Source organism: Neophocaena asiaeorientalis, unplaced genomic scaffold (assembly GCF_003031525.2).
Source record: "Neophocaena asiaeorientalis asiaeorientalis breed wild unplaced genomic scaffold, Neophocaena_asiaeorientalis_V1.1 scaffold46, whole genome shotgun sequence".
NCBI lineage: Eukaryota > Metazoa > Chordata > Mammalia > Artiodactyla > Phocoenidae > Neophocaena > Neophocaena asiaeorientalis.
The window spans coordinates 2,754,134-2,780,546 of record NW_020175393.1 but is presented as its reverse complement, the minus strand read 5'-3'; the positions used below and the strand labels follow the sequence as shown (position 1 = coordinate 2,780,546).

Below are 26,413 nucleotides of genomic sequence, written 5' to 3'. Positions count from 1 at the left end.
CTGCTTTAAAGTGCCATAATGAAGGAGAGCACAAAGGTCAAACTACAAGGTCAAACTTTCCAGTTTGCAACATGAGAGGCTGACAGTCTCTTTCAAGAAAACAGATGGAATCTTCTAACCATCTAGATCAGTCACGCAAGCCAAGTCAGATTTGGTATGCTGGTACCTTTACCAAAAAGGGTAAAATTAACTCTGTTACTCAAACAAGTCCCAGGAGATCTGGGTTTGCTCCTTTGTTCAACCAGTGGGAGTGCCCCCTGTGTGCCAAAGATGTTGCTAAGCAACAGAGGTTTGGGCACTATCAAAGGTCTCATGAGACTCTGGGTAGGTCACATCCTCTATGGGCCTCAGTTTACTCACCTCTAAAGGAGATAACTCATAATTAGGGAAACTTCCAGATCTGCCATTTTACGATGAATCAAAGCAGTATTGTGGCTCAAAGCAAAAATATTCTGCCCGGCTGTGTGGGCAGCATGATGAGAAATATGGGTAAGATCCTAGCTGTTCCAACAGGCCGACTGTGATGGGGCAGGTGAAGCCCTGGTCAGTCCAATTTGAGTCAATGAATGACCTCAATTAAAGGTGTTGCCAAGGTAGGTCAGTACTATGTCCAATTCCAACCAAAGAATGTAAAAGCACCCAGCGTGAAATCCATGTTCATAATTGGTACTCCCCTGATATGACATTTAATCACTCCAACTGCTGAAGGGAAAACCAGAGCCACTCACTAGAATTAAGGATGCTATGATAATCTCCTCAACTGGGGTTTTAAATGAGCCTTGTGCTAACAGCTTTCCTGCTTTGAATGCAAAGCAGGATGCCAGTGTAGAGAGGCGGTTCCGCGGCATGTGGGATCCTCCCGGACCGGGGCACGAACCTGTGTCCCCTACATCGGCAGGCGGACTCTCAACCACTGCACCACCAGGGAAGCACCCACCGCTCTATTTCTGAGAGGCCTGGCTTCTGAACGAATCTCCTGATGTGTCCCAGGCAAAGCACTGACTTACCAGATTCCACGGGGAGCCTGCAGGAAACATTCTTGTTTTATTCTACTTTACGGATAGAGAAACTGATACCCAGAGATGACCACAATTTGTTCAAAATCACCAACAAATCAACTGTGGAACTGAGGAGAGGAGTGAGGCCAACCCAGGTAGGCAACATCCAATCAGCACGCGGCTAAGTGTGAGGGTGAAAAGAACTCAGTTAAAACAAACATCTGCCCTAAGACCCACATGACAACGTGGCATTAAGGTTAAACAGGCAGAAACGGAGTCCAGCAATGGCAGTATCTAGGAGGGGCACCACGGGGCAGGGGCACACTTATCCCCGCCAAGCCAACCTAGAGAAAAATACAATTCTTTTATATATAAACAATTAACATTTTCTTAGCCTCACATAAGGTAAAAAACAAAAGCATATTCAGGAAACTATTTTTGTTGAACACACAAAACAAGCAATAACACCGAAGCACATCATTAAGACAAGCTCCTAGCCCCTACTTTCAATTAGACTGCTGCCCCGAAACCCTCCTTATACAGAATTCAGGAGCTACAGACTCCCTTCACAGACGCTCCCAGAGACAAGCAACAATGTCTTTTATCTGTGCCCCCGGCACTCAGCCCCTAGCACAGTGCCTGGCACAGAGCTGGCACCTAATAAATATCTGCTGATAAAGTGGATGGTCTCAGCCCTGGACAGGCACTGACAGTGTGGCCAAGAAGAGGGCTCCAGGGAGGCCAGCCAGTGCCTTTGCACCTGTTACTCATGGCGAGACGGTTCCTAAGCCAATGTGTGCCACCTACTCACAGGGTAATGAGTCCCATAGGCTTAGGATCACCCGTGTAAAGTGAGCTGTCTCCTTGATCTGTCCTAATATACAACCTTTAAGTGTCTGCATCTGCATTTCATCTCATTGTGTCGGGATTTAGGAACAAGGCTGTGCTTTGCCTATTTAGTCCTGCTGTGGTTTCACAGGTGTCAATCATACTCTCGGCCCAGGCTTCCTCTCTTCAGACATGGAGCCCTTGCCTGTGGAGAGCTAACTGCCTCTAACCCAGGCTTCCTCTCTTCAGACATGGAGCCCTTGCCTGTGGAGAGCTAACTGCCTCTAACGAAGCTCGCCTCGGATTTATGATGCTGCATTTCCTTTCGTAGCTCAAAACTGAGAAAATACAGACACAACTACCATGTTACATAAAACTGAGCAAATAATGCAATGATATTGGCCTGAGTAATGCTAAGCATACAAAGGCTTGGAAATGTATTTTAATTAACACAAGTAGGAAGCATTTGTCTAAACAATCAAGTAAAGGGCACAGCCACAAACTTGGTAGGGGTACACCATGCTCCCCAAATGTAGCATTCTCCACAAGCCGGGTTGAGACCAGTAAATGCTGCTTTGTGGAATGACTGTGGGTGTTCCCACCAGTGATGACTTCAAATAAAGCACTCAGCAAAGCTCTTTCCCAGGAACGGGGCCTGAACAGGCTGCAACATCCAACCTGCTCAGGTCCCTCGGCAGGCGAACCCCTTCCAGAGCACCGAGAGACGTTACTGCATCTGTACATGAGGACCCGTAGAAGCTTTCTTCCCTGAGATCAGCCTCTGTTCCCATCCTCAAGGGTCCGGGAGATCTGACATTGAAATCTCTGTCAGCGGTGAAACAAATGCATCCATCACTAAGCTCTGGCCTTGTATACTGGCAGTTCTCAAATGTTTGCCTGGGATGAAAAAAGGCCGAATCTAATTGAACCTTCAGGAGGAATTTAGCACAGAGAAACAGCATTATCTGAGCTGGAGCACGGCCAGACCGCTGGGTTAATAACCCAACAGGGAAAACTCATCAAGGACCTTCATTCTGGATCAGCAGCAATACTTCTGATTTTTAAAAAACGGGCTTTGGAAAATTTCCTTTTTCGACAAATCAATTCTACCAGCACCATATATGTCAGAGATGCTAACTCTTCGCTCTATCAGATAAGTGCCTGTGAAGCCTGTAAATGGCTTTAAACACACGGACCCAGCTGAGGAGGATTCGTTGAGTTCTGCATTTACTTTACTGCAGCAAGTCCTTCTGGAGACCTACAGGGACGGATGAAACTACCTGGGCAGGAGCTGATATTTTAACTGAAATATACCGTGTTTGGTTCTTTTCTCCTTTCAATCTAATTTAAAAGATTAGGGGCCAAGAACTGGCCAATGCTATTTCTGGCCTTGACTTAAATATATGATACCTGAAAGCAGAAAGAGTTGTAACACCCACTGTGACATTTGCAAGGAGGGCTTTTATTTTCAACATTCTTTATTACTGTTAACTATTTTATGTATGGGGGAAGGGGCAAGCAGGAAACAGTTACCTTAAAACTTATACTGGCATTTAAATGTAAAATTCAACACTCCCTATTCAAATTAGAATGTTTTCACAAAACATTTTTTGGCTTAAAAAAAATTGGGGTGGAGAGGGCTAATCTATCAAATTGAGTGAGAAATCCATAAAACATTGGCAGTAAACCCCTTCTGAAATCCATAAATTTCTATGTGCCCATCTGTGAAGCAAATTATTCTGCATATTCTCCAGAATCCCTCATTTGTGGTATAAAAGGACTACTACCTATTACTAGAGAATGAAAAAGTAAATAAAATTCAAGATTTAAGGGTGAGTTGGAGAAGGACTTAATTACTCTATCTCCCTCCGGAAGAAAAAGAAAGCTATCTATGCCCAAGCCTGGCAAGGTCCTCAGCCATCCAAACCTCAGCCCTTTGGACTGACCACAACATTTTTTTTTTTTTTTTGTGGTAGGCGGGCCTCTCACTGCTGTGGCCTCTCCCGTTGCGGAGCACAGGCTCCAGACGCGCAGGCTCAGCGGCCATGGCTCACGGGCCCAGCCGCTCCGCGGCATGTGGGATCTTCCCGGACCGGGGCACGAACCCATGTCCCCTGCATCGGCAGGCGGACTCTCAACCACTGCGCCACCAGGGAAGCCCCCTGACCACAACATTTTAAGGACAGAGGACCTCCGACATCCTTCCGAGGTCCTTAATCACTGACACATTTCTAAGTGTCTCTTTTGGGCTGGGAAGCCTATGGATTGTAAAAATGAACTGTGATTACTATCCTTGAAACGTCTCTAATCTGGTTAGGGAGACAGGCCATGCACAAAAAGACAAGATCAGCAATGCCCGATTAGTGCCTGAGGAGAGACTGCCAAATGAAAAGCCTCTGCAATCTCAGGCTGCAGGCAGACAGAGACTTGCCCTCCTCCTCTCCCTGACTGGGCCCTGGTCCTCACGACTCTTGTCAGGCTAATACCCTTGATCTAAACTGAGGTCCCCCGCCCCCGCCCCTCCCACCTCTCACAGCACTTTCTTTTTCTTCAAGAGCGCTGATCTTTATTTGCGACAATGTATTTTTTTTTTGTTTGTACTTGTTTAACATATCTTTCCCTTTTGACGGTAAGTCCCTCAAAAGCTGGGTAAGTGTCTATTCTGTTTACTATTTCTCTTCTGTATGCCCAGCACCTATAACAATGAGCACACAGTAGGCTCTCAATAACTGTGTTGAATGAATGAATGAACAAGGCTTTAAAGAAGGGTGGCATTTCATCAAGAAGAAATGGAGAAAGCCATTCCAACAGGGACAAAGGTATAAACCAAAGTGTAGAGGAAAAGAGTGGGTAAAGGAATTGACAGGAACCAGATAAATAAGAGTACGAGAGAGAAAGCCACGTATAGAAGCTGGAATCGGGTCATTCTCTGGAGAACCATGAATCCACCAGGCCAGGGAATTTGGACTTTGTACTGTAGCAATAGGGCACCGGGGAAGGTTTCCAGTCAGGGGAGATAACACAAAATATTTAGGAACATGACAAGGCAGCCACATGTATGACAGACTAGAGGAGAAGCCCAGTGGCAAGCAGAATACTGAGGAGGGGGCAACTGAGGTGACACCAGGAAGGTAGGTGGGAATGGAGAGGAAGGGGAGAGATTCTGGGAGGAAACCTTGGTGACTGACACAGGATGGGGAGAAGAGGGAGAGTTCAGAGTGAAGCGCATATGAGGGCTTCAGACATCCTTTACAGGGCCAGGTGTGGGGATCACTTATACCACACAGGCTTTCCCACTTCTCATCTTTCTATTGATTTCAAAAGGAAAATTGGTATTTAAAAAAAAGCATCTTTACCTACAAATTAAGACCATAGTGGGTTCTACAGCTGCTAAACACTACCTGAGAAGCCCTCAGGGACCAGGCAAGACGATCACGCTGTCAGGTGGTGAGCAGGTACTCTTCCGTGATGGGGTAAAGAGACCTATGCTGATTTTGCCAAAAAGCACAACGGGGGAGAGGCTGAGCTCTGTCTCCCAGGCAGGAAGCACAGGAAGAAGCTTCACAAGGCAGCAAGCAGCCCCCAGTCACTTCACAGAGCAGCTTTCTGTATGACCCCCTCAGGGGGAAGTGGGGGCTCTGAAAGGGTCAAACACACTGTCCCTTGACTTGGGTTCACGGACAAGTTGGTCTCTAATTTTTCAGGAGAGTAGGAGGCATTACTGCCTCCTTGGTGAAGCATTACTGGGTGGCATGTGACAAGAAAACCTCATCAGAATATATATTGCAATCTGTGATGATGTCATATGACTCCAGAAGGACCTGAGGACCTCAATGCAGCCAGAGAACAGAAGCGGTGTGAGAACAAGCCATCTGAGCAGAGGGGGAAGGAGCTGGGTTAGCTGGCAAAGAAATGAGAAGGTTTGAGGGTGGGAGGACATAACTGCAGCCTTAAATATCTGAAGAACTGTTAAGCAGGACAGTGTGCATGGTCCAAAAGGTAGAACCAGAACTGATGGGGTGGAAGTCACAGATTTTAGCTGGAAACAAGAAAGGAGTGCCCACAATTTCATACAAGTAATGGCGGACGGCAGAGGGGGTCACTTGGGGCTTCCAAGCAAAAGCCTGATGATCACTTCAGGGAACACAGAAGTGACTTTGTTCATAAGGCAGTTGGACTACCTGGTAACTCAGACTCCTTCTGATTTCTTGATTTGAGAATTTGCTAGAAATCGCCCTATCACTCTGCGAGCCACAAAAGAAAACACCTTACAGTCTTCCGTCCGGGACATCAATAGAGGGAGGAAATACTTTGAACCTTAAAAGGGAAAAGGAAATCTCATGCTTTTTCCCAGGAGTCCCCTCTTCCAAGTTACTTTCCTTCATATACCTAGACAAAACTTTCTGGAGTTGGGGAGAAAAGTAAAATAGTACTGCAATAAATTGGGGTTAAACAAGAGGAATTGAAAAGTAACTGCTAATTAATGCCAAAACGAAAATTCAGCTCACCTATGTGCTAACTACAATCTCATTAAGACTTGGAAGCTCTAACTGGCTTCCCTCATTTAACAACTCCAACATCTTAAACAAGTCATTTCAGCTTGCAGACTTTAGTGTCCTCACTTGGAAAACTAAATCAAATAGTGGGCAAGATCAAATAGCTGTTATAAAAATCAACAGGATGTTTGGTCTTGGCAATGATTTTTTGGATTTGACACCAAAAGCAAAGGCAACAAAAGCAAAAATAAACTAAAAAGCTGCACAGCAAAGGAAACCAGTAACAAAATGAAAAGGTAACTAATGGAATGGGAGAGAATATTTGCAAACCACATACCCAGTAAGGGGTTAATATCCAAGATATACAATGAATTCAACTCAATAGCAAAAAAACCAAGTAACTCAATTTAAAAATGGGCAAAGGACCTAAACAGACATTTTCCTAAAGAAGATATACAAATGGCCAACAGGTACATGAAAAGGTGCTCAACATCATTAAGCAACAGAGAAATGCAAATCAAAACCACAATGAGATACCACCTCACACAGATTAGAACTGCTGTTATCAAAAAGACAAAAGTGTTGGTGAAGATGAAGAGAGAGGGAACCCTTGTACACTGTTGGTGGGAACGTAAACCAGTACCGTCACTGTGGAAAACCATATGGAGGTTCCTCAAGAAACTGAAAACAGAACTACCACATGATCCAGCAATTCAACTTCTGGGTTTATATTCAAAGGAAATGAAATCACTATCTCAAAGAGATATATCTGTGCTCCCATGTTCATAGCAGCATTGTTTACGATAGCCAAGGTATGGAAACAACCCAAGAGTCTGTTGACAGATGAATGAATAAAGAAAATGTGGAGTATTACTTTTATTACTTTATAAAAAATTATATTACAAATTATGATATTACACACACAATGGAATGTTATTCAGCCTTAAAAAAGAAGGATATCCTGTCATTTGAAACCACATGGATGAACCTGGAGTATATTTTGCTAAGTGAAATAAGCCAAGACAGAGAAAAAGAAATACCCCATGATATCACTTACGTGTACAAACTTAAAAAAAAGTCAAACTCATAGAACCAGGGGAAATAGGGGAAGGTTGGTAAAAGGGTGCAAACTTTCAGTGATAAGATAAATAAGGTCTGAGGATCTAACGAATAACATAGTGACTGACTACAGCTGATAATACTGTGTTTATTATGTAATCAAAATTTGCTAATAGAGTAGAACGTCAACATTCGCACCAAAAAAAAAATAGTAAATACATGAGGTGACAGACGTACTAATTAACGCAATGTGGGGAATACTTTCACATCGTATATGTATATTAAATCAGCACGTTGTATACTTTAAATACCTTACAATTCTATTTTACATCAATAAAGCTGGGAAAAAGTCAACGGATTGCATAACTCCCTATATAAAAATAAATTCCAGAAGAAACAAAGATTTAAACGTAAAAAATGAAATGATAAAACTACTAGAAGAAAATAAGAAAATGCCACTTTTTTTTCTGGTATTCGTATAATAAGGAAGATCTTTTTAACTAGGACAACAAAATCCTGGTTTAAAAAAAGTCATTAAAGGAGAAGGAACCAAGATGGCAGAGTAGAAGGATGTGCTCTTACTCCCTCTTGCGAGAACACCAGAACACTAGCTGCTGGACAATCATCGACAGGAAGACACTGGAACTCACCAAAAAAGATACCCCACATCCAAAGAAGAAGCCACAAAGAGACGGTAGGAGGGGCGCAATCACAGTAAAACCAAATCCCATAACTGGTGGGTGGGTAACTCACAGACTGGCGAACACTTATACCACAGAAGTCCACCCAGTGGAGCGAAGGTTCTGAGCCCCACGTCAGGCTTCCCAACCTGGGGGTCCAGCAACGGGAGGAGAAATTCCTAGAGAATCAGACTTTGAAGCCTGGTGGGAACTGATTGCAGGACTTCGACAGGACTGGGGGAAACAGACTCCACTCTTGGAGGGCACACACAAAGTAGTGTGCGCATCAGGACCCAGGGGAAGGAGCAGTGACCTCAGGGGAGACAGAACCAGACCTACCTGCTAGTGTTGGAGGGTCTCCTGCAGAGGCGGGGGGGTGGTTCTGTTTCACCATGGGGACAGGACACTGGCAGCAGAAGTTCTGGGAAGTACTCCCTGGCGTGAGCCCTCCCAGAGTCTGTCATTAGCCCCACCAAAGAGGCCGGGGAGGCTCCAGTGTTGGGTTGCCTCAGGCCAAACAACCAACAGGGAGGGAACCCAGCCCCACCCATCAACAGTCAACTGGATTAAAGTTTTACTGAGCTCTGCCCACCAGAGCAACAGTCAGCTCTACCCACCACCAGTCCCTCCCATCAAGCCTCTTAGATAGCCTCATCCACCAGAGGGCAGACAGCAGAAGCAAGAAGGACTACAATCCTGCAGCCTGTGGAACAAAAACCACATTCACAGAAAGATAGACAAGATGAAAAGGCAGAGGGCTATATACCAGATGAAGGAACGAGATAAAGCCCCAGAAAAACAACTAAATGAAGTGGAGATAGGCAACTTTCCAGAAAAAGAATTCAGAATATTGATAGTGAAGATGATCCAGGACCTCGGAAAAACTATGGAGGCAAAGATCGAGAAGATGCAAGAAATGTTTAACGAAGACCTAGAAGAATTAAAGAACGAACAAACAAACAGAGATGAACAATACAATAACTGAAATGAAAACTACACTAGAAGGAATCAATGGCACAATAACTGAGTCGAAAGAACAGTAAGTGACCTGGAAGACAGAATGGTGGAATTCACTGCTGCAGAACAGAATAAAGAAAAAAGAATGAAAAGAAATGAAAACAGCCTAAGAGACCTCTGGCACAACATTAAATGCAACAACATTCGCATTATAGGGGTCCCAGAAGGAGAAGAGAGAGAGAAAAGACCTGAGAAAATATTTGAAGAGATTACTTCCCTACCATGGGAAAGGAAATAGCCACCCAAGTCCGGGAAGCGCAGCGAGTCACATACAGGAAAAACCCAAGGAGAAACACGCCGAGACATACAGTAATCAAATTGGCAAAAATTAAAGACAAAGAAAAATTATTGAAAGCAGCAAGGGAAAAACGACAAATAACATACAAGGGAACTCCCATAAGGTTAACAGCTGATTTCTCAGCTTACAAGTCAGAAGGGAGTGGCATGATATACTTAAAGTGATGGAACTATGAATATAGATGCAAAAATCCTCAACAAAATACTAGCAAACAGAATCCAAGAACACATTAAAAGGATCATACACCATGATCAAGTGGGATTTATCCCAGGGATGCAAGGATTCTTCAATATATGCAAATCAATCAATGTGATACACCATATTAACATTTAAGAATTAACATTTATGGGCTTCCCTGGTGGCGCAGTGGTTGAGAGTCCGCCTGCCGATGCAGGGGACACGGGTTCATGCCCCAGTCCGGGAAGATTCCACATTCTGTTTTTTTTTAATTAACATTTTTTTTTTTTTTTTAAACATCTTTATTGGGGTATAATTGCTTTACAATGGTGTGTTAGTTTCTGCTTTATAACAAATAAAAACCATATGATCATCTCAACAGATGATCATCTATTGATAGATCATCTCAAAAGAAAAGGCTTTTGACAAAATTCAACACCAATTTATGATAAAAACTCTCCAGAAAATGGGCATGGAGGGAAGCTACCTCAACATGATAAAGGCCATATACTACAAACCCACAGCAAGTATCATTCTCAATGGTGAAAACCTGAAAGCAGGAACAAAACAAGGATGTCCACTCTCACCACTATTATTCAACATAGTTTTGGAAGTCTTAGCCACGGCAATCAGAGAAGACAAAGAAATACAAATTGGAAAAGAGCAAGTAAAACTGTCACTGTTTGCAGATGACATGATACTATACATAGAGAATCCTAAAGATGCCACCAGAAAACTACTAGAGCTAATCAATGAATTTAGTAAAGCAGCAGGATACAAAATCAATGCACAGAAGTATCCTGCATTCCTATACACTAATGATGAAAAATCTGAAAAAGAAATTAAGGAAACACTCCCATTTACCACTGCAACAAAAAGAATAAAATACCTAGGAGTAAACCTACCTAGGGAGACAAAAGACCTGTATGCCGAAAACTATAAGTTGGTACATATATACAATGGAATATTACTCAGCCATAAAAAGGAACAAAATTGAGTCATTTGTTGAGACATGGACGGATCTAGAGACTGTCATACAGAGTGAAGTAAGTCAGAAAAACAAATATCGTATATTAACGCATGTATGTGGAACCTAGAAAAATGGTACAGATGAGGTGGTTTGCAGGGCAGAAATTGAGACAGAGATGTAGAGAACAGATGTATGGACACTAAGAGGGGATAACTGTGATGGGGTGGGGATGGTGGTGTGCTGAATTGGGTGATTGGGATTGACATGTATACACTGTTGTGTATAAAACTGATGACTAATAAGAACCTGCAGTATAAAAAAACAAACAAAAAAACCAACTAATACTAAACTTTCTTTGGGTTATTTGTATGGAAATATGTTAATATAAATGTTTCAGACATTACATGAAATTTCTAAAAATCTTGTATGTTCTGGTATAATGTTATAAGTCATAATTCTAGTTATTATTTTAAAATGTATACCTCAGAAATAACTAAATTCCCTTGTCAATTGCATTATTATGAACTTGCATCTAATCTTTAACCATGGTCATTTTTAAGTCTTGTCATTTACAGACAGGTCTGGGTGTACTCTGATGTTTTTGCAAATATGTTCCTATAAAAGGGTTTCATCTTCAAGGAATTCATGGATAAGACTCTGACAAGTACAGGTTTCTGGTAACTGACTATACTGCTGAACTGAATGAATAAGCATTTTTAGAACTCTAATGGAAAACTGATGAACTCATAAAAGTGCTAACAAAAGATGAAGATGAAAAAAAATTAATTACATGGGACTGAGTGAACTGAAAAGGATGATTATAATTTTTGTGACTTTCTGTCTGAATTAAAAAAAAAATCCCACAAGGACTCAGAGGCAAAAAATATACAAATCAATTTTCACTGCAAAGTAAAAGCTGTTACAGTGGAGGATTACTGGACTGAATGTTAATATTATGACATAGTATTAGTGTGTTTGGTGTTTGGTAATTGCAATCATTGTTGCTTTTGTTGTGGTCATCCATTTACAATGCTTGGTGTCAGTCTATTTATCTCTTGTAAAAATAAAATACAGTGTGTGTGTGTGTGTGTGTGTATGTGAAAAAAAGTCATTAAAGAAAAGATTGATAGATTCATTTACATAAAAATTTTAAATTTCTGCATTTTGAAAAAAAAAAAAAAACCAAACTCCAAATACCATAAACAAAGACAAACTCATACCACAGATAAAAGGTCAATTTCTTCAAACGTAAAGAGCTTCTACAAACGAAAAGAGATCGATTCAAAGAAAAGAAAGGAACAAGCACAGTCCAGAAAACAGGTTTTTTTTAAGCATATGAAAAGATGATATCTCACTCTTAATGAAAGACACCCACTTCAAAACTATACTAAAATAACATTACCAACCTGTTAACCAAAAAGAGATTAAAAAGCCAACAACCCCCAGGTTGGTGAGGTGTAGAGAAACAGGTGCTCTTTGTGCGTATGAGAGTAAATTTAACATGCATAAACCCTTTAAGATACATGTTTACCTTCTGGAAATTTATCTTAAAATAACTTTGTATAAGGATATGCATTGCAGCATTACTTTTCATTAGTGTCGACTAAAAAAGATGCACGTGAGAGTTACGAGTTAAGTTTTAATGGGGGCAAAATGAGGACTACAGCCCGGGAGTCAGCATTTCAGATAGCTCTGAGAAACTGCTCCAAAGAGGTGGGGGGGAGGTCAGTATGTATGTGATTTTAGTGAAGGAGGAGTACATGTAATCAAGCACATATTTTTTTGCAGAAGGTTTTTGCTAGTCTTGTGAAGGTTTACTGCTCGTCATCACCATGAAGGATTTTAGTGCTTTTCTAGATATGCGGAGATACAAGAATTGGGCTCACAGAGCTTCCCTGGTGGTGCAGTGGTTAAGAATCTGCCTGCCAACGCACAGAGACACGGGTTTGAACCCTGGTCCAGGAAGATCCCACATGCCGCGGAGCAACTAAGCCCGTGCACCACGACTACTGAGCCTGTGCTCTAGAGCCCGCGTGCTGCAACCACTGAAGCCCACACGCCTAGAGCCGTGCTCCGCACAGCAATAAGAAGCCCACACACCGCAATGAAGTGTAGCCCTGCTCGCTGCAAACAGAGAAAGTCCACGCACAGCAACGAAGACCCAAAGCAGCCAAAAATCAAAAAAAAAAAAAAAATAGAATTGGGCTTATAAAATCAGCTGCTGAAAATATCTAACTATCTGAAGACCTGTTGTGCCAGTTTCTCCCAGAGCACGGAGGGCCTCCTTTCTGCTCTCCACCCTGAACTCCTTTCAGGGGGTGTTGAGGGTCACCAGCTGCAGCAGCACATGATTTAATCCCTGTAGAGGTAGATGGCAAGTGCCAATGGCGAGCGCCAATCTGTAGCTGACGTTAGTAAAAACTTGGTAATATCCAAAATGTCCATCTACAGGAAATGATAAATGACAGTATATCCGCACTACGGATATGAAGTATAAAAATGAAAAGGAAACACTGAATTAGAGTGATTTTCAAAAAAATACTATTAAATGAAGAAAGTGAGATTCTGAGTAGTATGTATAACATGGCACCATTTATTTTAAAAGGAAAGAAAAATATTCAACGTGTCTGAAATGCTTACAGATGCACAGAATATTTCAAGGAGTATGTAGGAGAGATACTTGAAAAACTTGTGATAGGAACTGGGTGTCTAGGGAGCAGAGAGGGAGGGAGACTTAAAACATTATATATTCTTCAGTACCTTTTAAATGTCAGCCATATTAAGGTATTATAACTCAAAAAAAAAAAAATCCCCGGGTATAAAAATTCCATTTCCAGAGCTGGCTTTGCCTAGACTTCTATCTGCAGTTGGATATGGCAGTTGAGATAAATATTTCCACCAAGGGCACAGAGACAGCTCAAGACCTTGGGGTTTGGCTATCCCCACCCTTGAAGTGCTCTCCTCTGCCACTACACCCCGAGATCCACAGCGTTCTCTCCTGTCCTATAAGCCAGCACCGAGGTTTGGCCAGCCCCTGAAGATAAGCTTCTCCAGGCTCATCTGCCTTCTGAGTGTCAGTGAGGGAAGCTATTTCCCCAGCATCAAAACCCAGGACGGCATGCCTAAATGCATAACAGATACAAGGCAGCCCCCTGGTTTTTTGGAGGTCCTGTTGAAAATAACTAGCTCCAAAGTAGAAAGGAACTGGAACATTTATACAAAACACACCATTTCAACTGAGTTTACAACAGCTTCCTGGTTGTTTAAATCAGGACAGGCAAGAACAGATTGCCAGACAAATTGTCATTTGTAGGCCCCTAGTGAGCTTACGCAGTTTTCCACCTGTCCAGATAGATAAACAGGCCGCTTTGAGTTATGGACAGGTGGGCCCTGTGGCGCCAGAGACTCGGGTCATTCGAGCTCATGAGCAAGACAGAGCAGGACTCCTGGGGAAGAGCACTCAGCACCTTGGCCCTGCCCAGAATCTTCAGGTCACAAGCATTCCTCTTACCCACTGGCTACCCCCCTGGTGGCATCAAAATGGAACATCCATGGGGAAGAAAGCAGGACAAATAAAAGTAAAGGAACCCTAGGCAGGGAGGGCAGTGCTCCATGAAAACACAGAGCTGAGATAGGATCACATCTCTGAGGGCGTGAGCACAACACTGGCATCCAGAAAATAGCTCTGTGTTGTTGCTGAGGATCATGGATCCCAAACGAAGCCCAAGTGAGGTCCAGATTAATTGCTTTCCTAGGGTCTTACATAATGAAAAGCCTGTCCCTCACTATCTGGGCGGGTAATTACTTAGCTGCCTCTCTGACCACACAGCACATCTCTGAACAAACTAAACTTCTCTGGGGTCTATTCACTTCAAGGAGGAAAGAACATAGAAACACAGTTGTCCTATGAGAATGTAATGAAGCCAGCATGTTTAGTGATACTTCATGGGGCTCCACGTGAGCCAGAGATGATGAGGGCTGAAGCAGCCAGCAGCGGGTCACCTGGGCAGATTTACAGGGAAGGAGCAAGGACAGATCAAAATGCTTGGCATCTCAACCTGAATCAGACCCAGGCCTGCATGCACTACACACTCACTAACTAGGCAACCAGAGTCCCTGGGCACAACTGACCCCTAGCTGGACACACCAGATGTAAGCAGTTCACCATCTGAAATAACACAGAACCTACACATACGTACACATACACACACACAAACACACAATCTCCATACCTGGCACCTCAGAAGCTCCCTGTACACTGACCACCCTAAGTCCACTCAGGGTCAGAGAATGTCTGAGGCCACCAGTATCTCACACTCTGACTGTAATTAACTGTTGGGAACCCGTGGGCTTGGGGCTCCTAAGAAGAAGCATTTAAGATTAATCAGGGCATCAGCCCCAAGATGCCTTCTAGGGCATCAGCAAGCACCATTCTGTGCTCCAAATGATGGTGCCAACACCTGCACTCATCTGCCCTGACTCCTTAACACCTAGTCAGCTGTCCTCCTCTCACGGGAGCTCCTGTTTTCAGATTCCTGGCCATTTTCTGGTCTAAATCATTTTTTTTTAAATGTATTATTTATTTTTGGCCGTGTTGGGTCTTCCTTGTTGCACACGGGCTTTCTCTAGTTGTGGCGAGCGGGGGCTGCTCTTCGTTGCAGTGCACGGGCTTCTTATTGCGGTGGTTTCTATCGTGGAGCATGGGATCTAGGCGTGCTGGCTCAGTAGTTGTGGCTTGCGGGCTCTAGAGCTGTGGTGCATGGGCTTAGCTGCTCCTTGGCATGTGGGATCTTCCCAGACCAGGGCTTGAACCCGTGTCCCCTGCATTGGCAGGCAGATTCTTAACCACTGCGCCACCAGGGAAGCCCTGGTCTAAATCATTTTGAATTCCCTTCCTTTTGCCTTATAATCCTGGTTTTTAGATTTTATTTCTGCTTTGAGCATGTGATGCACCCATGGAAATGTATTTCCTAAGACAATGACCTAGAACCCAACTCCTCTGTCAGAACCCACCAGATGATCCTGGCTCAGGATGACAAGGACAATGATCAAGTTTGAGAAATTCTTAGAAATTCAGATTTTATTCTAGTTCAATAGCTTAAAAATACATGTATGTATATACGTGTGTGTATACATGTATGTGTGTACATATGTATGTACACACACGTGTGTATGTTTTAAAAGTCCCCAACAGGGCTTCCCTGGTGGCACAGTGGTTGAGAGTCCGCCTGCCGATGCAGGGGACATGGGTTCGTGCCCCGGTCCGGGAAGATCCCACATGCCGCGGAGCGGCTAGGCCCGTGAGCCATGGCCGCTGAGCCTGTGCGTCCGGAGCCTGTGCTCCGCAATGGGTGAGGCCTGCGTACCGCAAAAAAAAAAAAAAAAAAAAAAAAAAAGTCCCCAACACAGCTTAACAGAAAAAAATCAGGGGGAAAAAAAACAAGATGAGAAAGGAAGCAGGTGGCGATAATGGCTAAAGAGAAAGGAAAAGGAAGTTAAAGGTAACAGTCAGGTAATAAGGTATATTTGTAAGATAATGTAAATGTAGAATGGAATTCTTTTATTGAAGTACAGTTGAGTTACAATGTTGTTAGTTTCAAGTGTACAGAAAGTGATTCAGTTATACATATATATGTATATATATAGTGTGTGTGTATATATATATATAGAGAGAGAGAGAGAGAGAGAGAGAGAGAGAGAGAGAGAGAGAGAGAGAGAGAGAGAGAGAGAGAGAGAGAGAGAGAGAGAGAGAGAGAGAGAGAGAGAGAGAGAGAGAGAGAGAGAGAGAGAGAGAATGGAATTTTAAATTTCTCTTACAGGAGAAATAATTGTATACAAACAGAAGCAGCAGCCAAGTAGCTCTGCTCATGCTCCGCCCACACCCACCCAGCTCCCTCTCTCCTCCTTCTCAGAGGGGTCTTCCCAGGCTGCCCCACTGAACTGCAGCCCTGGCCTCCACCGCACTCTATCCCTCTTCTCAGCTTTATTTTTCTTATTAGCACTCTTATCACCAACTAGCACACCATACACTTTACATATTGTCTCCTTTTTTTTTTTTGCGGTACACGGGCCTCTCACTGTTGTGGCCTCTCCCGTTGCGGAGCACAGGCTCCGGACGCGCAGGCTCAGCGGCCATGGCTCACGGGCCCAGCCGCTCCGTGGCATGTGGGATCCCCCCGGACCGGGGCACGAACCCGTGTCCCCTGCATCGGCAGGCGGACTCTCAACCACCGCACCACCAGGGAAGCCCCATATTGTCTCCTTTTATTGCTCTTTCCCCTCTAGCCTTCTAGAAAGTCAGTTCCATGAGGCAGGGGATTTTGTCTGTTTTGTTCACTGCTCAACCCCAGTGCTGAGAACAGTGCCTGGAACATAGCAGGTACTCAATAAGTTAGTCAAACGAATGAATAATTATGATAAAAATATACCTCTATTTTACATTATTTCCAATTATATGAAAAATACCTCTACTTGTTTCTCAAACAATTACTTAGAATAACATAAGATAAACTACTATTCCAGAAATTATATAAAATTACTCAGTCTGTATCCTACTGATGCCATGACTAGAAAAAAAGAAGCAAGAGATACAAAACCAGAACCAAAGTATATAAAGAATGTCCCAGAAAATGTTTCTTTCTGTGATTCTCAGCATTTATATGCACTGGAATAAAGACCAAATTCTTCTCATATATTCACCTACATTCACTGTCACTCAAGCTCTTGGTCTGGTGTGAACAAAGCAAAATGTAATGAAATGAAAAAGAGGAGAAAAGGGAAATTCTCATCTTGCTAGCAATTTCACACATACCACAAAATCATACATAGTACTTGATGGTGCCTGTCCTGACGCAGCTAAATGGAACCAGGCTGTTTGTGAAAGGTCCAAGGACAGACAGTGTGGGTGGTGGCGTGGGGTGGAGGGGAGGTAGCTCGCACCACAAGCAGTAAGCGTTCTGTAGAATACAAAAATGGGTGAGCCCTGGCAAGAACGTTTTAAAGAAAGAAAATAATAGAAAAATCCTTGTGGAGAGGGCTGAGAATGACTGGCTGTTAGAAAAGCCCCTCCATGATGCCACCAGTAAAAATAAGAATGAAGAGGAAAAAATAAATGACAGGAAAGAAAAAAAAAGATAGGAAAGAGCACAGATGAAAAGGAGAGAGCGAGCAAAGGGAAAAAAAGAGATGAAACTAAAGAAGCAAGATGAGTAAAAAGATAGGAAAAGCAGCAATGATACAATCTGGAGAAGCAGAGAAAAGCGTGAAAATGAGGAAAGGAAAGAGAAAAGTCAGGGTATTAGAGGCCCGGGATGAAGAGTGGAGGAGCAGCAGCCGGGAGGGCACCCTCCCAGGCCAGGTCCCAGCCGCCTCGCCCTTTCCAGCAAGCTGTCCAGGGGGAGGCATGATGTCATCAAGAGATGGTCAGGAGAGGCTTGGGCGGGGGTGGACACACGGACCTTCTCATCACTGGCCAACTGCAGAGCCAGGACTGACTCCAGCTTATTCACAGCACTCTGGTGCGCCTTCTGTTAGCACCAAGGCCATGGAGATGCCTATATATATATGTTTTTTTTTTTAAATCTAGGCTAAAAAAAATCACTTGGATTCATCAGACAGAATGGCCAAAATTGTTTATTCAGGACTGCCTATAAAATAAGTGAGATTATTTTTAAAATATGAAAACAAAAACACCCTCAATCTTACCAGACCGCTTAAAACCAAAGGAAATGTAGAGGTTCTAGGATAAAAGTTGTGACTACTGTATATACCCAGAAGCAATGTAAATAGACACTCCAGGCTCCAATCTGTCCCCAGAGGTAGGAGGGTCACATTCTTGTTTAGAGTGGGAGGGCTGTGCTCAGCAGAAAGGACTACGTGCTTGTTTACATGTTAAAGAACAATGCACACTGCAGAACAGTGGTGTGGAAAGTTTAGCCACTGTCAGCGGAAACTCAAGCCCAAATCTCTCTGTTTTACATCTAAGTCATTCTTCTTGCACACCTGACTCTCGAGGGTTAAAAGCAACCAAAGCCTCTGTGGAGTTGAACCAATCAGTGTTTCTCTTGATGACATCATGCCTCCAACTGGACAGCTTGCTGGAAAGGGCGAGGCGTGTGGGACCTGGCCTGGAAGGGTGCCCTCCTGGCTGCCGCTCCTTCCCTACTCATGGGGAGATTCAAGGGCCAAGGGTCCCCGCAGCTACCACTTCAGATGAAACCAGGACATTCCCCAAATCCCTGGCCAGAGATTACTCTCAGTTTGCACAAAATGCATATGAAGCATGCCCCTGCACTTCACCCATTTCTCACTAGTTTAATATTGATGAAAGCCGATTACAAAACATCACTTAAGCCTTTAGCCAAGTTCTAAATGACTCAAATGTTTATGCTAAGTAGACAAGCAGCCTTCTGTGGTTTTCTCTTTCCTAAGCTTCAATCCCATTCAAAGGCAGGTACGTGAGAGACTTATCTGACCCCTTAGACTTGTTATATATTCAAACCACTATCTGACCAGAGTTGGAAGTGGGAAAGGCTTCGAGTTAAATGATGAAATTCTCCTGCCTCCCAGCACCCATGCCTTCTGGTTCATCTGCAAATGAAGATTAATTTACAATTTACATGCAAGAGCCATGTTGACCGCTCCAGCATACAGCTATCTATGGTTGTTTAGAGTTGATAGAAACCGTGCTAGAAATGTCCGTATCATTCAGGGTCCCTGCAGGAAAAAGAAGGCACATTCGAACTGGGGAACTGAAGGAGCTTGATAAAGGGATTATTTATACAGGTTTGCCTAGAGGACAGAGAGTAACAAGGGATGGGAGCTAGTCACAGCCAGGAGCCCCAGACCAGGAGGGTCCAGGGGAGGGGCCGGTTACCAGAATGCAGAGAGAGCAGCTACTGGGAAAGGATCTCCCACAAGACCAATGGTCTTCAGCAGAGCAGCAGAGGGACCCAGCCAATGCAAGATTTCCTTGGCCTAGTGATGCAGTCCACATGGGTCGGCCTCCTGGGGCACACAGGCAGGTAGAGAGGGTAGGGAATGCACTGAAGGCAGAAGGAAGATGCCCTGCACAGTGGCTAACAATCGGAGAATAGCTTAAAGAACAACAAACCAACTAACCTTATGATATAACCAGGGATAGAATACTGTGCTTTTTAGAATGAGGATCTGAATCCAGATCTCACTGACACTGCCGCGGTATGCAGCCATTAGGTAAGAAAAGCAAATTATAAATCAGCAAATGTACTGAGACCCCAAATTTGGATATACATCAAACGTTAACAGAGGTTAACTATGTAGAGAGATGTAGGTGATTTATCACCTACACTCCTTATCTATATATTTTAAAGTTTTATTTAAGCTTCTCAGTTTAACCTCTATGATGTCCAAGGGATCATTAAAACAAAGAGGGTGCTGACTTGACTGCAGAACATGGAAAGTATCTACTGAAGCTGGGATTTAGAGCTCCTCTTAGGCTGAGCACTTTTAAAAGCAAGCTGTTCCTTCTTTGTTACCAGAAATTTAACAGAAAATACGGAGAATACAAGTGTCACTAGTGGATACTGTCTCAGAGGTTTCCCTTAACCAGGCTAACTTTCAGAAGTCCTTGGTTCAGGGCAATCGACAAGGGCCGTGTTAACACCTATGAGGAACAGGCTGTATGTGGACAAAGTGACCATCCACTGCGCATATTCCCCAACTATACACATCATTATCCCAAACACCCAGCCAATCAAGTGGCCACTGTTACCCTGGATGCAGAAGGTACATCGGAACAATAAACAGTAGAGAGGCTGCAGGCTGCTCTCTAACCTCTCCTCTCTCAGGGAGCCAGGCAGAAAGGCTCATTAATTTCTCAAAGAACAATGGTGGTGGGGGGGGCGCCTGTCCTACTTTGCCAGGCGGGGCAGGCTCTTCCGTCTTGGGTGGGGCAGACTAGTACAGGAGGTTACAGGCTGAAGGGCTTGAACTCCACCACTGGACCATCCACCCCAAAGCTCTGCCTTTTTAAAGGTCTGAAGACTCCACGCCCCAGTTCTCTTTCTCCAAAGCTGCAGGCACAATAATAATATTAATATCTACCATTCACTCGATATTTTATGCATACTAGGCACTGTGCTGGGCAGTGAAACACATATCTAATTGGTAAAAACACCTCTGAAACACAGATTTGACCACCTCTGTTTCACAGATAAAGATAACACCAAGGCTTCCTGGGGCCTCACACATGAAGGCGGAGGCGATGGAACTGGGGCTCCAAGCGGGATCTGCTGACTTGGGAGAGGAGCCCCGCGTGCTACCCTGCACTGCCTTCCAGGAGCAGCCTGGCTAGCCTGCACGCAACTCCATCTGTGCTGGGATCGCAGCTGCCTGGGCCCAGAGCCTTCCTCTTCCTCACAGGCCCCACGGTGAACAGCTGAGCTGGTCCACAGCTGTTTCACAGCAGCCTTCCCTACCTCCTGGGGATCTAACAACGACAAAGAAAAAAAATCCTGAAGCACAAGATACAGGCAAAGCAGCCTTCAGGCATGGGTCAGGGTAATGGCGAGCAGCCGTTAACTAATGCCCGCTTCTAGACAAGTCTGCCCAAGCCCTGCGTTTAGGGCCAACTAGTGGGGGTAACACTCCTGAAGTTTCTCTTTAGACAGAGATAGCCACAAAAACCAAGTATAACATGACTCAAAAACAATGTTGAAGGGTTACACATAAAGGGCCCTGTTAATGTTTACTATGCAAGCAAAGCTTGATCTTCTGAATTCTTTCCAATAAGACCTCAATTGCCTTTACTTTTTTCAAATTTAAAATGCAACAGTGCTTCTGGTGGTTAGCCACACTACAGCCTGGGCCAGGACACCTAGACCTCGAACAGTCCCTGGGTTCATTGGATCCACCTGCAATCTCTACCCGCAAAGGAAATATCAGTATAAACCTCCTCTCATTAAGATGTCAGGTGGCCACTGATATATTAGCCCAAACAGCCAACTTCAATTAAACTGGGCTGGCCTCAGTGATTGTGTGTTTCTTTTCCAGGAGGAAATGGTGGAGCCCATAACACTGCCTGGAAATGCTGCATGCCAACAGGGCCTGGATATCCCGTGAAGAATCGCCCAGCGACTTTTTGGGGTGGAGGATATGCTCAGGGTAGAGCAATAAAGAAGATTATGGTTAGACTGGTAAAGCTGTCTTCCAGCCCATTTGGAGGATTCTGAGATACTGCCTTGATATCAAATCAAATACTCACTTCTCAGCCTCATGTTTGGCTCTTCCGTCTTGGGTGGGGCAGACTAGTACAGGAGGTTACAGGCTGAAGGGCTTGAACTCCACCACTGGACCATCCACCCCAAAGCTCTGCCTTTTTAAAGGTCTGAAGACTCCACGCCCCAGTTCTCTTTCTCCAAAGCTGCAGGCACAATAATAATATTAATATCTACCATTCACTCGATATTTTATGCATACTAGGCACTGTGCTGGGCAGTGAAACACATATCTAATTGGTAAAAACACCTCTGAAACACAGATTTGACCACCTCTGTTTCACAGATAAAGATAACACCAAGGCTTCCTGGGGCCTCACACATGAAGGCGGAGGCGATGGAACTGGGGCTCCAAGCGGGATCTGCTGACTTGGGAGAGGAGCCCCGCGTGCTACCCTGCACTGCCTTCCAGGAGCAGCCTGGCTAGCCTGCACGCAACTCCATCTGTGCTGGGATCGCAGCTGCCTGGGCCCAGAGCCTTCCTCTTCCTCACAGGCCCCACGGTGAACAGCTGAGCTGGTCCACAGCTGTTTCACAGCAGCCTTCCCTACCTCCTGGGGATCTAACAACGACAAAGAAAAAAAATCCTGAAGCACAAGATACAGGCAAAGCAGCCTTCAGGCATGGGTCAGGGTAATGGCGAGCAGCCGTTAACTAATGCCCGCTTCTAGACAAGTCTGCCCAAGCCCTGCGTTTAGGGCCAACTAGTGGGGGTAACACTCCTGAAGTTTCTCTTTAGACAGAGATAGCCACAAAAACCAAGTATAACATGACTCAAAAACAATGTTGAAGGGTTACACATAAAGGGCCCTGTTAATGTTTACTATGCAAGCAAAGCTTGATCTTCTGAATTCTTTCCAATAAGACCTCAATTGCCTTTACTTTTTTCAAATTTAAAATGCAACAGTGCTTCTGGTGGTTAGCCACACTACAGCCTGGGCCAGGACACCTAGACCTCGAACAGTCCCTGGGTTCATTAGAGATAGCCACAAAAACCAAGTATAACATGACTCAAAAACAATGTTGAAGGGTTACACATAAAGGGCCCTGTTAATGTTTACTATGCAAGCAAAGCTTGATCTTCTGAATTCTTTCCAATAAGACCTCAATTGCCTTTACTTTTTTCAAATTTAAAATGCAACAGTGCTTCTGGTGGTTAGCCACACTACAGCCTGGGCCAGGACACCTAGACCTCGAACAGTCCCTGGGTTCATTGGATCCACCTGCAATCTCTACCGGCAAAGGAAATATCAGTATAAACCTCCTCTCATTAAGATGTCAGGTGGCCACTGATATATTAGCCCAAACAGCCAACTTCAATTAAACTGGGCTGGCCTCAGTGATTGTGTGTTTCTTTCCCAGGAGGAAATGGTGGAGCCCATAACACTGCCTGGAAATGCTGCATGCCAACAGGGCCTGGATATCCCGTGAAGAATCGCCCAGCGACTTTTTGGGGTGGAGGATATGCTCAGGGTAGAGCAATAAAGAAGATTATGGTTAGACTGGTAAAGCTGTCTTCCAGCCCATTTGGAGGATTCTGAGATACTGCCTTGATATCAAATCAAATACTCACTTCTCAGCCTCATGTTCAAGGTCCTCTCACTGTCTGGTCTCAATTTCACTTTCTACCATTATTTCTTACTCTCCCTGTACAAACTCTACACGCTGTAGAAACCAAACGACCTAAGCTTTCTCAGCTCCACGCCCTTGCTCATGCTTTTCTCTCCACCTCAATGCCCTTTCTTCATCCTATGGTTTCAATCTGGTTCTAACCAAAACACTTGGCTCTTTAATTCCATGTCCAATGCCACTTCTCTGTGATCTTTCCTAAAGCCTCTTTCCACCCTCTCGTACCCCTCGCCTCTGCCCACCCCACCCCCACTGATGTTTTTCTCTATTGGTCTCTCCTGCCATTTCAGAGAATATTGCATTTATCTTACTCTTAAGCTGCCTTATCCTATACTTGACTGTAAATTAGTAAAACTCCATTTTGAAAAACAAAGGTACAGCACACCTTCCTACAAACACCTACTCTCCTGTGTGTAATCTTCTGGCCCCAGGCGCTCTTGAACACAAATTTATTTTCCTTAAGTGGCCTGGCATCTAGTACAGGCTCACCAAATTCTGGTTTACTAAATAGTGCAGAACTTCTCTGGCACAGGATCTTCCTGTCCCTGACTAAACAGAGTCCTAAACCTTATCGTATCTGGAGATGAGTGCTGGAGAAATCGGCCCCGCCCTGTTCCCACATTGGGAATGGGATTAGCTTTGGTTTACATAACTTTTGCAGCTGCAATCCGGATGGGCTGGGTAGGGCATTTAGTCTGCAGAGTGTTCAAATGGACATGCCAGCTGCAGTGGTCCCCTCCCCTTCAAGTGCTAAACTCATCTCTTGAAAATGTTCCGGGGAGACAGACCCAGCCTGCTTCAAAGTCAGCTTCCTCCTAGCAAGAAGCTTTCAAGGGTAGTACTTGAACATTCCCTGCATGTTTACCCATCTTTGAGAGACACATTCTTCTGCCCAGGAAGACATGTCACAGGTCACTGAAAAATATTTGGGCACATATTTCTAACTATTCTATAACAATGGCTATGAAAGGAACCTGGGCCTCAGACTCCAAATGTTTTCTCCTCACTAATCTCTCTTTGTTTCCTGAACCACCTAGCCCTCTGCCGGGCCAACCCAGGAATGTGGGATGGGCAGAACGCTTCTGTGGGGAGATCATTCGGTCTTCCTGGGAAACACAGTAAGAATAATCACGAGCAGCGGGAAACAGAAAATCTCCCTTCTGATCCCCTTTCAGCAGCTTCTCCCAAAGCCCCCTCCCCCCAACTCAGGATCTTCCCTCTTCCTCCTGAAAACTCATAGGAAGCACTCTAGCTCTTCTGAAGCATCTTCAGGGTGAGCCTGGCTCCCTCAGTGGGGCTGATGGGATCCAAATATTTCCAAATAGCTTATCATTTCTAGGAACCGCCTCTCTCTCAGTCCTGCTCTGCTGGGCCTCCACCCTCCAGATTAACCATGAGTGGACCTGTCCTCTGCCACACAGGCAGGAAGACCCCTGACCTGGCTCGCCGGCACCTGCCTCCCTCCCAGTTGTCAGAAACACTCTGGTTGAAGTGCGAAGGAAGCAGGGCAGCCCTGGCCCACATGCTGGCCTGGGCGTCAGCACCCAGGGGAGCACGGGGGGCTCAGCCAGCCCAGCTCTCCGAGACGTCACGCGGCCTTACCTCATCCCACTCAGAGGCAAAGGAGGGAGACTTCTCCAGCCTCTTCTTCCCGATGCTGCAGTTGGACAGGGACTCGCTCCGGCTCCCCATCGTAGCGTCCTCCGTGGGTGAGCAGGTCAGGAGATCAGAGTCAGACTTGGACAAGCTGCGGCTGAGTTTGAGCTCAGCTTTGGGTCTGCCGATGGGAGGGGCTCGGCTTCTGGCCCCGCTCCGGTCGCCTTCTTCCTCGGCACCCCAAGGGTGTGGAGATGCGGTGCGCGTGGAAGTTTCAGGGTGCGTCTGGCTGTGGGCGGGAGGCAGGTTGGACGGATAGCCCACTCTCTTACTCTGGTCAGGCATGCGGGGCGCGGAGGCTCCAGATGCGCGCCCACCCGTCTCCTCCAGCTGCATGCCTGCCTCGGGGCGGGCACCCTGTGCGGGGGACCCTTCTTGATGGCTCTGGCCAGGGGCTGGGAGCAGCTGGAAAGGGTCCTGCCCGGCCTCACACACTGGGGAGGAGCCGTGGAGGAGACCTGAGAACTGCTCCGGGACCTGCCCGTCCTGCCCTTCTGCAGAGTCCTGGCTCCGGCTGCCGCTGCTCCGCCTGTGGTCTTGGAGTGGACGGAGAGACAGAGAAATAACAAAATTAAACACGGCAAAACCCAACAAAGTTCCAATGCAGCAAGCGCACGGCCAAGCAGAGGAATTCAAAAGCAGAGGGAAAGAGAGAGAAGCTGGATCGGCTGGGGAGAGGGCAGAGGGAGAGAAGGGGAGAGAGGAAGGCAGAAAACAGTTTCATATTGTTCTTAATGTCCAATTTGTACCCAAAGTCAGAGCATTTATGAAATTCCAAACACTGGCCTGATTAATGCTATCTGGCAGCCTTCCTTGTTGTTAGATTTCTGTTAACATTAACGACCAGACCTTGCTATATAAGGCGACAAGAGGTGTTAACTATATCCCACAGAAAGGACACAAGTGAGGAGAGAGTGAGTGAACACGGAGCAAAAGTGAGAGAGAGAGAGAGAGAGCACCCGCGCGCGAAAGAGAGCAAGCAAGCACAAGCAAGCGAGACTCACTCCTGGAACATCTGATACATTTCCATAAAGGCCAAAGTGTTATTTAGAGCCACCCGCCCCCCAACCCCCCCCTTCCTCTGGCAAGCAGCAACAGAGGGAAAAAAAATGGAAGTCATAATCCACAACCTGCAACTTCTGGAATTCCTTAACTGAAAGTACAAAACAAACCAGCAGAGAAATAACTGCTTCCTTCCTCAGAGGGGGGCGATTCAGAGTTCCACGCCTCATCCTTCCTTCCTCAGGGAGCACAGACTTTTCTACTTTTTTTTTTTTCTCTCTTTCTTTTTCTTTTCTTTTTTCCTTTTTTTTCTTTTTTTTTTTTTTTTTTAGAATATACAAATTCCCC

At 44.9% G+C, this 26,413-nt stretch overlaps 1 protein-coding gene across 8 annotated transcripts in view; it reads right to left on the bottom strand.

The window, feature by feature from the left end:
* The window catches only part of ANKS1A (ankyrin repeat and sterile alpha motif domain containing 1A), a 186,088-nt gene that overhangs the window by 48,819 nt on the left and 110,856 nt on the right, over window positions 1-26,413 (bottom strand). For all 8 annotated transcript variants that reach the window (XM_024766225.1, XM_024766226.1, XM_024766227.1 and 5 more), the window contains one exon: window positions 25,010-25,599. In XM_024766225.1, the coding sequence (XP_024621993.1) occupies window positions 25,010-25,599 (590 nt within the window). The remainder of the gene's footprint in view (window positions 1-25,009; window positions 25,600-26,413) is intronic.